This window comes from Sorex araneus, chromosome 6 (genome assembly GCF_027595985.1).
Source record: "Sorex araneus isolate mSorAra2 chromosome 6, mSorAra2.pri, whole genome shotgun sequence".
NCBI lineage: Eukaryota > Metazoa > Chordata > Mammalia > Eulipotyphla > Soricidae > Sorex > Sorex araneus.
In genome coordinates this window covers 157,268,757-157,284,455 of record NC_073307.1, presented here as the reverse complement: position 1 = coordinate 157,284,455, position 15,699 = coordinate 157,268,757, and the positions used below count along the sequence as shown (strand labels likewise).

At 37.9% G+C, this 15,699-nt stretch overlaps 1 protein-coding gene across 1 annotated transcript; it reads right to left on the bottom strand.

The window, feature by feature from the left end:
• Positions 1 to 4,400: 4,400 nt before the first annotated feature.
• On the bottom strand, positions 4,401 to 5,351 carry LOC129405791 (olfactory receptor 10AG1-like). Its single transcript, XM_055143238.1, has one exon. It carries the CDS (start codon positions 5,343 to 5,345, stop codon positions 4,401 to 4,403), a length of 945 nt encoding a protein of 314 aa, XP_054999213.1. The 5' UTR covers positions 5,346 to 5,351.
• Positions 5,352 to 15,699: the final 10,348 nt, after the last annotated feature.

The window sequence follows — 15,699 nt, the reverse complement described above, 5'->3', positions numbered from 1 at the left end:
AAAAAACAGTAATAATGATGTATCTGATCCCCTTAACCCTGAAATAGCCTCCAATGCAGCACCATTGGGAAGGACAAGGAAAGAGAGGCTGCTAAAATCTCAGGGCTAGGATGAATAGAGACATTACTGGTGCCCGCTCAAGCAAATCCATGAACAATGAGGTGACAGTGATACAGTGACAGTGACTGAAAAGGTAGCTAAGAGGTCAGTTCAGCCTTTGGGTAAAGATGGCATTGAAAGTCAGATATCTGGGGCCTGGTAAGAGATTATAGCATGTAAGTATAAACATTACACATGGTCAACTCCGTTTAATCTACAGTATCCCATATGGTACCTCTAGCCACACAGGACAGGTCCCTAAGCATGATCAGGAGTAATTTCTTAGTTATATCAAATATGATCACAATACCAGGAAAAAAAATCATGTATCTGAACTCGAGATTATTCTCTTTATGAGATATCATTGAAGCTTTATGGAATAGGAAAAAAAAGAACTAAGAACCACTGCTCTCTCTCACTCTCTCTCTCTCTCTCTCTCTCTCAAGCAACAGTAACAAACATCAGGATCGCTGTCCTAACAACCAAATTATCATTAGGACAGTATCTAATGGGAAACATTTTTATACAATACTTATAGTAAATAAAACTAAAGATGAAATGAATAGATGCAGAATTACTCCCCTAAATTAAATGCATATTGAAATCATAGGATCCCGAGTCGGGCCCGTGCTCGGCTCCGGCCGGCCGGGTTTTCGGCCCGGGCGCCCATGCCCCTGCAGAGCCGGTGGATGTGGAACAAGCGGGAACCAGAGACAGCTTTAGGAATTGGGGTTCCAGCAAGTGCCTGCACCCATGTATGGAGACTGTGAAGTAAGCCTTTGCCCCACGCCAGCTAACGGAAGAAATATGTAATTTCTGGCAGAATTTTCCCAGGACTTTATACAGAAATCCAAAACCGCGCGGACGCTGCTGCGTCCGCGCGACTTAACATTTATAATTGTCATCAATGTGAAAGGGTTCCATTTGAACAGGTCAGACTTGGGGGGGAAACTCCAAATAATAACAGTAAGTTTTTGTTGAAATATTGAAGGTTCTTAATGTAACAGCCACCTCTGGACTATGAGCTAAGCAAAAGCCTCACGCTGGCCAACGTGGCGTGGAGTACACCATACTATGAGGCGCAGGAAGGGGGATGAGGGGGAAAAATTAAAAAAAAAAATGGAAAAGGAAAAAGAGAAAAAAAAGAGAGAGAGAGAGTTACGTCAACTATAGTGAGTTTTGTGTTGAATTATGGAATGTAATCAAGGTAAAGAAAAAATGAAGTGAAATTCATTAGTTATACAGTAGGGGGTAGGGGGTGGGGGCGGGGGGTAAACTGGGGTTTCTGTGGTGGAATTTGGGCACTGGTGAAGGGATGGGTGTTTGAATATTGTATAACTGACATATAAACCTGAGAACTTTGTAACTTTCCACATGGTGATTTAATAAAAATTTAAAAAATAAATAAATAAATAAATAAATAAATTTAAAAAAAAAAAAAGAAATCATAGGATCCCATCATGCTACTTGATAGTGTGTGTACAAGGTAATAAAGAAAAGTGTAACCATCTTGATAAAACAGGAGAAAAACATCTTCTATGCATTCATAGAAGGAAAACTTTAAAATTCCAAAACTGTCAAAAAATAAAACCAACTACTTCGATACTATGCACATATTTTATTGCCTTAGTGTAAAGGAAATGGGGCCAAGTAATGCACAGAGGTTATTTCTGGCTCTACAGTCAGCAATCACTACTTGATAACACTCAGGGGACCATATATGCTACTGTGTTCAAATTTGGTTTGCCTCAGGCAGAACAACATCCCTACACACTGTACTATTGATCCCCCCAAAACCTTAAATAGATTTATGCAAATTATTGTTTTAAGAAGCTGAAACTGGGGACATGCAGCTGTGTGTGATTTTTGTGGATAGATGACAATCTTTCGATAATACCAATTGAGCAGTTTCATTTCTTCAAAGACCTTCTAAAGGGTTAAAGGCATGGAAAATCATGAACAATACTGTGAGTGCAGAGATGTGAACTCATGTAATCCTGAAGGTAACTTCTAGAATTTTCTTATAATTGCAAAGATATTTTATGTTTAAGAATGCATCCATATTCTTTCCTCTCCAACCTGTCTTTCTGCATGGAAAATGGCGGCGGCAGCAATGTCCACGTGGTGGGAACCATCTTCTAAGACTCCTAACCCAGAGTTATATGATTTTTACACTTTGGGGCTCCTAGGAATCATGGGAAGCGGGTGTAACTGGCACGCCTCTGGGCCCAGATAAGTCCGGAGCTGCTGAGAGTGAAACGGACCCTCTGCGCTTAAAGACTTTGATTCAAGAGACCTTCTAACACATTTAGCCATCCAGAGCAGCTTCTTACAGCAATGCACTGGGACTGTGAGATGGGATATGCCAGCTCTGGCACGTTTCCCTGGACTTTATACAGAAATCCAAAACCATGTGTCTTGACTTAACGTCGCTTATTTGTCAGCAATGTGAAAAGGTTTCTTTTTAGCATGTCTGACTTTGGGGGGAAACTGCAAATAATAACAGTGAGTTTTTTGTTGAAATATTGAAGGTAATCAAATTAGTGGGCAATTCTCTAGACTGTAAACTAAGCCACAGCCCCACGCTAGCCAATAATAGGAAATATCCTTCATCCTTGGTTGATTCCCATTTTTGGGGAGAAACGCGGCATGGCGTCCACCATACTATGAGGCGCGGGAAGGGGGATGTGGAAAAATAAAAGGAAAAGGAAAAAGAAAAGAAAAAAGAGTTATGTACTTGGAGCAGCAATGGAAAACCAATTATCAAGTGCATCCTTGTTAGTAAGGCTGTCTTTCTTCCGGGGAAACTCCAACAACAATAGTAAGTTTTGTGTTGAAATATGGAATGTAATCAAGGTAAAGAGAAAATGAAGTGAAATTCATCAGTTATGCAGTTGAGGGGGTGCTGTGGTGGGGGCGGGAGGTATACTGGGGTTTTTGTTGGTGGAATATGGGACACTGGTAAAATGATGGGTGTTTCAATATTGTATAACTAAGACATAAGCCTGAGAACTTTCTAACTTTCCACATGGTGATTCAATAAAAAATTAATAATAATGATGAAAAAGAATACATCCAAATTGGGATTAGGGTTTGGAGATCTCTTAAGAAAATAACGTAAACAATCAAAGACTATCAATTTGGAGACACAAATCTTAATTACCACATGAATAACTATGCCGATTCAACTGCTGAGAAAAGGCAGAAATTTTGTATTCTATCATTTGCTTTAGCAAAAGTCCGTTAGGAAAAATATTACTATGAAACACAAGATTTACTAATTTTTCTAGTGGATATTACCAATATAGGAGAATAATAGATGAAATGATTATGCTCCCAAAATGCATCTTATTATCCTATATTTTTATTGTCATGGGATCCATACATACATAACTTATGGCATGTGGTGCTCAAAATAGAACCCAGAAATTGGTAAATACATAGCATGTACTCTTTCACTTCAGCCATGACATTGACCCCCACACAAATGAATTGAATCTCTATAATTGCCATAGTTGCATGGCTATGGGATGCAATACAAATTTACCCATCAATAATTGTAATCACCTTCTCAACAGACATTGTTTAATAAGACTGACAGTCTCTGCTATAGAAAACACTAGAATAATCTTTAGTAAATGATTGAATTTGTTATCTACATTAATACCCAGTATGCCATAACAGATTGTCTTATTTTTCAGTTTTTAAGAAATATGAGAACCATGGGCTGGAGCTATAGCACAGCAGTAGGGCGTTCGCCTTGATTGCTACCATCCTGTGTTCGATTCATTTGCCCCTCTCGGAGAGCCCAAAAAGCTACTGAGAGTATCTCGCCTGCACTGCAGAGCCTGGCAAGCTACCCGTGGTGCATTCAAAATGCCTAAAAACAGTAACAAACAAGTTTCACGATGGACACTTTACTGGTGCCCACTCGAGCAAATCAGTGAGAACCCGCTCAAGCAAATCAATATGACAGTGACGAGAACCATATTATTAATATATAGATCAATCAAGATTATTTGGGAGAGATGGAGCATTAAAAACTGGTTCCAAAATGTGGACTATAATGAGCAGAGTCAATAATAGAATTAAAGTATTTGAGTGTAGACCAGAGAGACAGCACAGGGGAGCAGCTATCTCCCAATACAAATCCTGGTATTGCAATTGTTCCCCAAGCAGGGTGTGACCCACAATCCCACCTTGTAAACCACAAGGTAAAATCATTGTCTTTCCTAAGAGGAAGTGTTTGTTGCCTTATTGCATGAGAATCAGAATTAATAGCTACTACTGCCCCCATGATATTACTTTCTCAGAAATAATTTTCTCAGCGCTGCAATCACCTCCTTGTTCCGAAGGCTGTATATCAGAGGATTAAACATTGGCGTCACGGTGGTATAGAGAAGAGACAGCAGTTTATCAGTACCTGGAGACTGCATAGACTTTGGCTGTAGGTAGGTGATAGTAGCGGATCCAAAGAATAAAAGAACAACTATCAAATGGGAAGAACATGTGGAGAAAGCTTTGGCCCTGCCTGTGGCTGTTGGCAGCCTCAGAATGGTGCTAATGATTTTGCTGTAGGAGGCAAGGATCAGCATGAAAGGGGTGACCACAAAGAGCAGAGTTCCTATATAGAGAGTCACCTCCTGGAGAGACGTGTTTCCACAGGCCAGCTTGAGAACAGGGAGGATGTCACAGAAGTAATGCTTAATTTCCTTTGACTTGCAGAAGTGCAGAGAGAAAATCTGACATGTTTGCCACACCTGAAACGGGATTACTACGGTCCAGGAGCCAAGGGCTAACAGGACACATACTTTGTGGTTCATGACAAGAGGGTAGTGCAAAGGGTTACAAATGGCCACGTAGCGGTCATAGGACATCACAGCCAGGAGCAAACACTCCGTGTCTCCCAGTGACGCAAAAAAATATACTTGAATGGCACACTCCACTCTCGAAATGCCTCGACTCTTTGTCAACAGGTCCTTCAGCATCCTGGGGAGAGTGACTGTCACATAGAAGATTTCTAATGAAGAAAAATTGCCCAGGAAAAAATACATGGGTTTCCGTAGTGCAGGGTCAAACTTGGTTATGATTATTATGAGGCCATTTCCAAGTAAGACAATCATGTAATTGATGATGAAAAGGCCAAATAATAATACTTGGAGGTTTGGAAGATCAGAAAATCCCTGGAAGACAAATTCTGTCACCGTGGAAGTGTTGCCCTCTGCCTTCATCTCTTCATAGTTCATATCTAGGAAAGAGTTAATCAGAAAACAAGTCAATTCACTTTCCAGGATTTTAACTACTTAGAATAGCACACAATATTTACTATTCTTTTATACAACACTTAAGATTCATATAAATTTTTAAAGTAGTATGCTTACATTTTCATTAATATTAAAAGCAACAAGAAAATCCTGTCAAGAATTTTACATATTTGTTGTCCTATTTGTTGAATATGAAGTGTTTACACAAAAGTTTGTGATTTATCAAACGTTTAAATATTTTAATATCAAGTTTTGTTCATTTATACATTTTACTTATTTCGGTAAATTCTTAGTTCAAAGTCAAATTTAATTCTTCTACTTATATAGAATTTAAATGTTTACAGTCCTGCAGTCAGTTTTTAAATAAAAACTATCATGAAGTGCTTTTGAAAATTGGTTTCTCTTTGAAGTTCTGCTTATTTTAACCATTTAATTATAAATTAGTGAAAATTAAAGATCATATATGAATTAATTTCAAACTGTCTTTCAATGTAATATCTCTGGATGTCCAATGTTGTATCAGTGGTCATAATGTTGTACTTGATTGGTTGTCGGTGGAAAGTGTCTCTGTAACAACCTTCTCATCAACAGCCCTGGCGAGTAAGAGGCAGGTTCATCCATTTATTTTCTTTCACAAAAGCAATTCTAAACACGGGGGCTCTATTCTAAAACTTATTCATACTCAGCCAATGAGTGAGACACAGTCATGACTGGTTTCTAGTGGTTTCCATGTAAATGCACATACCCACTTATTGCTTTTATACTGTAGACATCTACTTTTATGCACCCAGTGTTTGCTTCCCACAGGTGTTCTGCCCTTGAGCAGAGATATGTGACTGCTTGTGTTTAATTAAATTGAATGTGAGCCATATGAATTGTTTCTCTGTAATAGTAAATAATATTTAGAATCATTTTTACTTCAAATTAATCTTTTTGTAAAATCCTTCCTTTCTCTATTTCTCAATAAAAATTACCACCCCTCTTTCTTTTCCAAATATATATACATGTACACACATACACACACACACACACACACACACACACACACACACATATATATAAAGTACCCCAATTTTTTTTCTCCTATGCTTTTTCTCTTGTCCTATTGCTGCTGTACTTTTAGGAATTTAACGTTTTTGAATTTTCTTTCAGAACGATCATATACCTATTTTCAGTACAGGCTACATAACTTATATATTGATCATTAATGGAAAACCAACAGCACTTGGTGCAAAGACGAAAAACGGTAGCTATAGTCTAAGTATGTTCACTGTGGACAAAATTTGGCTTCCAGCAATAAAATTCTCAACATAAGCAGGACAGGAACAGCAACCCAGCAAAACTTTGGCATACTGAGAATCTTGTGACCAATAAATTAAGTTTATATAGTACTTTATAACTATCTATAGTATTCCAGTGTGCATATTAAACTCTTAAAATCTAAACAGTTAAAATAATTTTTAAAATGCTTCTCTGATTTTACAGTTTTCAAAAAAGTGTTTGATGATTCTGAATGATAAAATGCAAATCAGTATCTAAGATTGTCAGTTAGTGGCAAATACTTGATTTTAAAAGACATCTTAAAGTGTGTCATATCAAATACTGTATTATATAGACAAAAAGTACTGCTGTTTTGCTACACCATCAACATATTTTATGCTGCTGAATAACTCAATATATAAAAGAACATTTGGTCATAGTTAATTTCTATTCTTATATGCATTAGTACACCTGTGTAAACTTCTATGCTTTGTAATCCCACATTTAATCAGCTAACCATTATTCCAGGAAACTGGCTTTTTGGTTTTTTACTGGTCCTCCTTTGTGTGTAAGCTCATTTCTCATTCTCTTATGTCTTTCCTACAACATTTCTTACACTATATGGATATTCATGGGAAAAGCAAACAAATTAAAGAACATAATATAGCCCCCTCCCAAAAATAGCAATGATAGTACAATATATATATGAACATGTATCTAACATTTAATATATATCTGTTGCAATCGTTTCTTTACACCCTGACCATTTTTTTAAATGGAGAGCAAGTATAGGAATATTCAGTTGACTATTCAATAGTAAATGTAAAGGCAATCTCAAATAAGATCTCACTAGCACAAATTTGCGTCCAAACATGCCTTTGCTTTTAATCAGCAATCACAATTAAAAAAAATTGATAAACTTCTTCAACTCGTAAATTAGCTGCTGGTTTCTTTACACGTTGGAAACTTTTGGAAGTTCTCTTTCCTAAAGTATGTTTCAAATATAAGAATAAAACAAAATTCAGTCCTTTACAATTTTTAGCAAATGGCTGTGTTTTCCTGATGGTAAAATATGTTTGTTAAATAAACTTTATCTGGACAGGAAGAATTCATGCTTACCTGATAGGACTGGGGACAAGTATAATTTTCCTTCATTAATTGAGTAAAAACCCAAAAAATGAGAGAATGAAATGTATTTTCTCCTAAAAGAGGATAATTTATTAGAAGCAGAAACTAAAAACCTTTTAAATAAAGTCCTACTGACATTAAACATTTCAAACCTTGTTTTTAAAGTAGAAATTGGACTTTACCTTGGGAATCCTCTCTTTTCCCCAGACAACTCCTTAGTTAACGGTTTACCTGAGCCAGACTGATTATCACTCAGGGATTTGGTATAATTACGAGCATCCCTGATCATAATCTTACTAAAATTGCCAGCTATATTTTTGGTTAATCATTAAAAAATAAAAGCAATTAAAAACAAGAAATACCATATCAGCTATGATGAAAACTTTTAAAAAGACACAAGTATTCAACATTAAAATTAAAGAGACATATTTTCCCATGATTTATAATAGCACCTATATCTGAGAGTGGGCTGGAGTGACAGCAGAGCGGGTAGGCTGTTTGCCTTGCAGAAAGATGACCGGGGTTCCATTCCTCTGCCCCTTTCAGAGAGCCTGGCAAGCTACCAAGAGTATCTCGCCTGCAATGGCAGAGGCTGGCAAGCTACCCATTGTGTATTTGATATGTCAAAAACAGTAACAAGTCTCACAATGGAGACATTACTGGTGCCCGCTTGAGAAAATCGATGAGCAACGGGATGTCATTGATACAGTGATACAGTGATATCTGAGAGCCTTACTTCATCTTCTCATTGAGTTACCAATCTTTATAAATTAACATATTTAATCTAGATGCTCCCTCAATCCAGGAAGTGGGCTGGCAATAGAAATAAAGAGGAAGACTCCCTCAATCTGTTCTATTTTCACAAAGTAAAAACAATGGGAAAATTTCCAAGCATAACTCTTAATAACAAATATAGTCACAAGATGATATGTTTCAAGAAAAAGTGCAAACAACTATTTCCAGAAGTATTACTTTATATCTGCTTGTTTCTCAACTTTTATCAGGAATATCTCCTCAATTGTGAAAGCTTAAAATTCTAAATAGCCATCATCAAGTTACAAGTAAATACTCTACCACCTCATGCTTTTGGTGACTGCTCTGAGATTATTGATTATAATCTAATAGAAAATGCATTCTTCTGTTATTGTCACTGTACCTGTCACTGTCATTCCATTGTTCATTTATTTGCTCAAGTGGGCACCAGTAATGTCCATTGTGAGACTTGTTGTTACTGTTTTTGGCATATCCAATATGCCATGGGTAGCTTGCCAGGCTCTGCCATGTGGGCGAGATACTATTGGTAGCTTGCAGGGCTCTCTGAGAGGGGTTGAGGAATCGAACCTGGGTTGGCTGCATGCAAGGCAAGTGCCCTACCGCTTTTTTATCATTCCAGCCCAACTTCTGTTATTAACAAAAAAAAAACCAACAACATAGATATGGGGTTGGAGAAATAGTGCAGCCTGTACGACTTGTCTTGCATGGCTCTGATCCAGCTTAGATTTCTGGCATCCCCCTAGGTCCCCCAAATACCAATAGGAATGATTTCTGAATGCATATTATGGAGTAACCCATGAACATTACCTTGTGTGGCCTCCAAACATGAAACAAACATCACTGTATCACTGTATCACTGTCATCCCATTGTTCATAGATTTACTCGAGCAGGCACCAATAACACCTCCATATGTCCCAGTTCTGATATATATATATATTTGCAATTCTTAATTTATTAATTAGTTTACTTATTTTATTGAATCACCATGTGGAAAGTTACAAAGTTTTCAGGCTTAAATATCAGTTATACAATGTTCGAACACCCATCCGTTTACCAGTGCACATATTCCACCACCAAAAATCACAGTGTACGTCTCCCTTATTCTAGCCCAGCCTGTGTAGCTGTTAAATTTCATTTTAGTATCTCTTTAATTTGCTTACATTTTATATTTCAACAAAAAACTCACTATTATTTTTTGAAGTTCCCTTCGCACCCCCTAGAGTTAGCTCTGCTGAAAAGGAAGCATTTGATAATTTGTTTTCCATTGCTGAGAATGAAGAGATATGAGGTTGCATGTCCGCAATAGCGGCCGCGCCGTTTTCGATTTCTGTATTTTAGTAACTAAGTCCAGAGAAATTTCTTTTTTTTTATTTTATCACCATGTGGAAAATTACAAAGTTCTCAGGTTTATGTCTCAGTTATAAGTTCTAAGTCCACTTTTTTGCATGTAGCTGTCAAGTTTTGCCAGCACAATTTGTTAAACATGCTTTCCTTGTTCCAATTCACATGTCTTGCTCCCTTATGAAAGATTAGATGATCATATATTTGGGGGTGTGTTTCAGAATATTCAACCCTGTTCCATTGGTCTGCAGCTCTCTCTTTGTTACAGTACCATGGTGTTTTAAATGTTACCGCTTTGTAATAGAGTTTGAGTTTGGGCAAGGTGATGCTTCCCATCTTCTTTTTCCCAAGGATTGCATTACCTATCCGAGGGGCCTTATTTTTTCATATGAATTTCAGAAGTGTTTGCTCCATTTCTATGAATAATGTCAAGGGTATCCTTGTAGGGATCATATTAATTTGTACAATGTTTTGGGGAGTATTGCAATTTTTACAATTTTAATTCTTCCAATCCATGAGTAGGGGATATATTTTCATTTCCTCGTGTCCTGTTTTATTTCCTGAAGTAGCGTTTGGTAGTTTTCTTTATACAAGTCCTTTACGTTCTTAGTTAAGCTGATTCTGAGGTACTTGATTTTTTTGAGGCACAATTGTGAACGGGATTGCTTTTTATCATGTTACTTACTTGTCTTTCATTATTTTGCGTATAGGAAAGCAATAGACTTTTGGGTATCAATTTTATAGCCTGCAACTTTACTATACGAGTCTATTGTTTCTAGGAGTTTCTTGGTAGAGGTTTTAGGGTTCTCTAGGTATAGTATCATATCATCTGCGAATAGTGAGAGCTTGATTTCTTCCTTTCCTACCTGAATGCCCTTAATATCTTTTTCTTGCCTAATCGCTATTGCAAGTACTTCCAGTACTATATTGAACAGAAGTGGAGAGAGTGGGCATCCTTGTCTCGACCCTGTTCTCACAGGGCAGGCTCTTAGTTTTTCCCCATTGAGGACAATGCTTGCCATAGGCTTGTGATAAATGGCTTTGACTATATTGAGGAAGGTCCCTTCTATACCCATTTTGGCAAGTGTTTTCATCATAAACTGATGCTGGATCTTGTCAAATGCTTTCTCTGCATCTATTGATATGATTATATGATTTTTATCTTTTCTTTTTTTGATATGATGGATTATGTTGATTGATTTCCGGATGTTAAACCATCCTTGCATCCCCGGGATGAATCCCACTTGGTCGTGGTGTATGATCTTTTTGATGAGTTGTTGAATTCTATTTGCTAATATTTTGTTGAGAATCTTCGCATCTGTGTTCATCAGGGATATTGGCCTGTAGTTTCTTTTTTTGTGGTGTCTTTGTTTGCTTTTGGTATTAGGGAGATGTGAGCCTCATAGAAACTGTTAGGGAGGGTTTCTGTTTCTTCAATTTCCTGGAAGAGCTTGAGAAGGACTGGCAAAAGGTCCTCTTTAAATGTTTGGAAGAACTCACTAGTGAATCCCTCTGGACCTGGGCTTTTGTTTTTGGGAAGACTTTTGATTACCATTTCAATTTCCTTGATGTTAATTGGACTATTCAGGTACTCCAGGTCTTCTTGGTTCAGCCTTGGGAAATTATAGGAGTCGAGGAATTTATCCATTTCTTCTAGGTTCTCTTGTTTTGTGGCATAGAGATTTTCAAAGTAGTCTCTGATGATCTTTTGAATTTCATTGGTTTCTGTTGTGATGTCCCCCTTTTCATTTCTGATTCGGCTTATAAGGGTTCTCTCTCTCTCTTTCTTTGTGAGTCTTGCTAGTAGTTTATCAATCTTGTTTATTTTCTCGAAGAACCAGCTCTTGGTTTCATTGATCTTCCGGATTGTCTTTTGGGTTTCCATGTCGTTAATTTCTGCTCTAAGTTTTATTATCTGTTTCTTTCTTCCTGGTTTGGGATCCTTTTGCTGGTCCTTTTCTAAGGTCTTGAGCTGTGAAGTCAAGTTATTTATGTGGGCCCTTTCTTCCTTCCTGAGATATGCTTGCAGAGCTATAAATTTTCCCCTTACACGGCTTTAGCTGCGTCCCACAGGTTCTGGGAGCTCGTGTATTCATTCTCATTTGTTTCTAGGTAGGTACCTTTTGATTTCTTCCTTGATTTCCTTCCTGACCCACTCATTGTTCAATACCGAGCTATTTAATTTCCAGGTGTTTGATTTGGTTTTCTGCATCTGTCGACGATTAAGTTTTATCTTCAGTGCATCATGGTCTGAAAAGATAGCTGGTACAATGTCTATCTTGTTGATTCTGTTGAGGTATGCTGTGTGGACCAGCACATAGTCTATTCTGGAAAATGTTCCATGTGCACTGGAAAAGAATGTGTATTCCTTTTTTTGGGGATATAAAGCCCTGTATAGATCTATTAGCCCTCTCTCTTCTACTTCTTCCTTCAAAGCCAGTATTTCCTTGGTGGGTTTTAATATTCTTGATCTGTCCAGAGGAGGCAGTGCGGTGTTGAAGTCTCCAATTACTATGTGTTGCTCATAATGTCCTTCTTAAGGTCTCTTAGCAGCTGTTGTAGGTATTTAGCTAGTCCCTCATTGGGTGCGTAGACATTTAAGAGTGTGATTTCTTCCTGATGTACACATCCCGTGACTAATAAAAAGTGGCCTTCACTATCCCTTCTAATCTTTTTCAACCTGAAGTCTATGTTGTCCGATACTAGTAAAGCCACTCCAGCTTTCTTGAGGGAGTTGTTTGCTTGCAGGATTTTTTCCATCCTTTGACTTTGAGTCTGTGTTTGTTCTGGCTATTCAGATGTGTTTCTTGCAGGCAGCAGAATGTTGGGTTGAGTCTTTGAATCCATTTTGCCAGTCTGTGTCTCTTAATTGGTGAATTCAGACCATTGACATTAAGGGAGATTATTGTTATGGGATTTTGTGCCATCTTTGTGTAAGGGTTTGTTGTGCTTGTAAGGGTTGTTTTTGTCTTACAATAGCCCCTTTAGTGCTTTTTTTATGTTTGGTTTTGAGTCTATGAAGTTCCTGAGCTGTTGTTTATCCCCAAAGTAGTGTATGATTCCTTCTAGTTTGAATGAGAGTTTAGCCGGATAAAGTATTCTTTGTGAAGCATTGATTTCATTGAGTTTTTTCACTATATCCCACCATTGCCTTTGAGCTTGGAGGGTTTCCTCTGATAGATCTGCTGTGAGTCTAAGGGGTGCTCCTTTGTATGCAATTTCCTTCTTGGACCTTGCTGCTTGGAGTATTGTGTCTCTCTGGAAGACGTCCATCATTGTAACTATGATATGTCTTGGGGTTTTTCTGTTAGGATCTCTTTTAGCTGGCACTCTTCGGGCCCCTTGAATCTGGATGCCCGCATTGTCCAGCTGTGGGAAGTTTTCCGCAATGATTTGTTTGACTGTATCTTTTTCTTTGGGGTTGGTTCCCTGTGGTTCTGGTAGTCCAATGATTCTAATATTGTTCCTCTTGAAATCATCTCCTAGGACTCTGATTCTGGCTAGAGCAATTTTGAGGTCTCTAGCCATGGTTTGTTGTTGCCTGTAGGCCTCTTGCAGCTCATCTTCAAGCATACTGATTCTGTCTTTCGCTGCAGTCATTCTATTGTTGAGGGCAGCCAGAGAGTTTTTGATTTCATGTACCGAATCCTTCATTTCATTTTGAAGGTTTTTTTTTATTTCTGCTCTCATTTCTTCCCGTATTTTGTCGGCTGTCTGTTGTATTGTTTCTGCCAGGTCTTCCTTGAAGTTGTCCATCTTTGCATTGAGTTCATTGAACATGTTGAGGATTTCAACTCTGAATTCTTTATTAGAGAGGTCAAGTTTGTGGGAAATGCCCATTGAGGTTTCCGGACTCCTTTGATCGTCCTCTGGTTGCAATGGGGATTTTCGCTGTTTCTTCATGTTGTTGTGGTGGTATGAAAGAGGAACCTTGAAGATGAGTATCCCTGTTTCCTTTTGTTGTGAAAAAGGATTGTGGATAGGCTCAGTTAATAGTGGTTGCCTTTTTACTTGCTGATTGTAGAACCTGATCTACTGAGATGTTTCCTTCAATCCTTATGTGAAGTCTTGTGTTTTATTGTCCTACTGCTTGCAAATAGCTAGGATGTTAGTCTTGGATAGGATGTGGCTGGCCGGTAATGAGGCCACGCCCACTTTCCTTAGGCCACGCCCTGACGATTTGGCCACGCCCCTTTCCCACAACAGGACTGTGGATGGCGTGTTGGCCACTTGGCCGGCAGTCCTGAGGGTAGGGAAGCCAGGGTGCTCAGGGCCGTGGAGCAGGCTGGGTCTGGAAGGGCGGGTCGAGGGAGCATCACACCTTTGCTGGAAGATAGAACGGCGGCGGCGCTTGGGGTCGGCAGTCCGGAGGGGAGGGAAGCCCAGGGTGCTCCTGAAATACTCTTTCACTGATTGATTTCACTTAGCACATCGCTCTGCTTGCCAGTAGCTCAGTATTTTCATTTTATCTGAAAAATATTCATATAAATGTGAACCCCTATATTTAATAATATAATTTTATTACACAGTTACAATATCAGTCCATATTATAGTTTAGCCATCTATTTATACAATGTGATTCTATATACTATATCACTGTCACTTACACTGTCATCCCGTTGTTCATCAATTTACTTGAGCAGGCGCCAGCTCAATTCATGCACAAAGCTTCTCATTATATACATCTTACCATTTCATAGCCCTTGTACTTTTGGTAATAAGAGATTACCAAATCCTAAGAGATGTTTATTGATATCTCACTATAGTTTTGATTTACAATTCCCTGATGATTAGTGAAAGCGACTACCTTTAAATGTTCTGCTGGCCATTGTCTTCTTTGGAAAACTGTGTATTCAGGATGGATGCCAAGTTTTTAATTAGATAGTTTTATTATATTAAGTTGTAGAGTCTTCTGGCTTTTTTGAATATTAATCTTACCCCTTATCAGATACGTGGTTTGTATATATCTTTTTATCTTATATATTATAATATTATTCTAACTTTGGTACATTTACACAATGGAATACTATGCAGCTGTTAGGAGAGATGAAGCCATGAAATTTGATTACAAGTGGATAGACATAGATTTTATCATGCTAAGTGAAGTGAGTCAGAAAGAGAGGGGCAGATATAGAAGGACTGCACTCATTTGTGGAGTATAAAATAACATAATACAAGACTGACACCCAAGGACAGTAGATACAAGGGCCAGGAAGATTGCTCCTGCCTCATGAGTGGGTGGGGTGGGGAGAAGGCAGCTGGAATAGAGAAGAGTTCACTAAGAAAATGATGGTTGGAGGAATCAGTAGGGATTGGGATGTGTGCTAAAAGTAGATAAAGGAGCAAGACTTATAATCACTCCATATCTGAATTTTAAACCATAATGCCCAAAGTAGATAGAGAGTATGTGGCATTTTGTCTGCCATAGAGGCGGGGGGGGGGTGAGAAATGGGGCTATACCCGGGATTTTGGTGGTGGGGAATGTGCACTTGTGGAGGGATGGATATTTGATTATTGTGTGATTGTAACTCAGACGTGAAAGCTTGTCACTATATCTCACAGTGATTCGATAAAATGAAAAAATTTAAAAAGAGAAAAAATATTATTCTAAACATAATAAGAATAATATTAATTATGCAAGAAGTTCCTTGAAATGAATGAAATGAGTTTGTATATATATGTATACATATATATATAATCATTCAAGTAATGTCTGGTACATTCTAAATGCTCACTATGTGGTATAATTTCATTATTACTATTCTACTTTAATGATTTACTACCATTGCTCATAAAAATAAAATGTTTTATTAATTCGATAGAAAAATAATC

What these genes read in the sequence shown, in the direction of transcription:
- LOC129405791 (XM_055143238.1), bottom strand. Translation starts at nt 5,345, where the DNA reads ATGAACTATGAAGAGATGAAGGCAGAGGGCAACACTTCCACGGTGACA.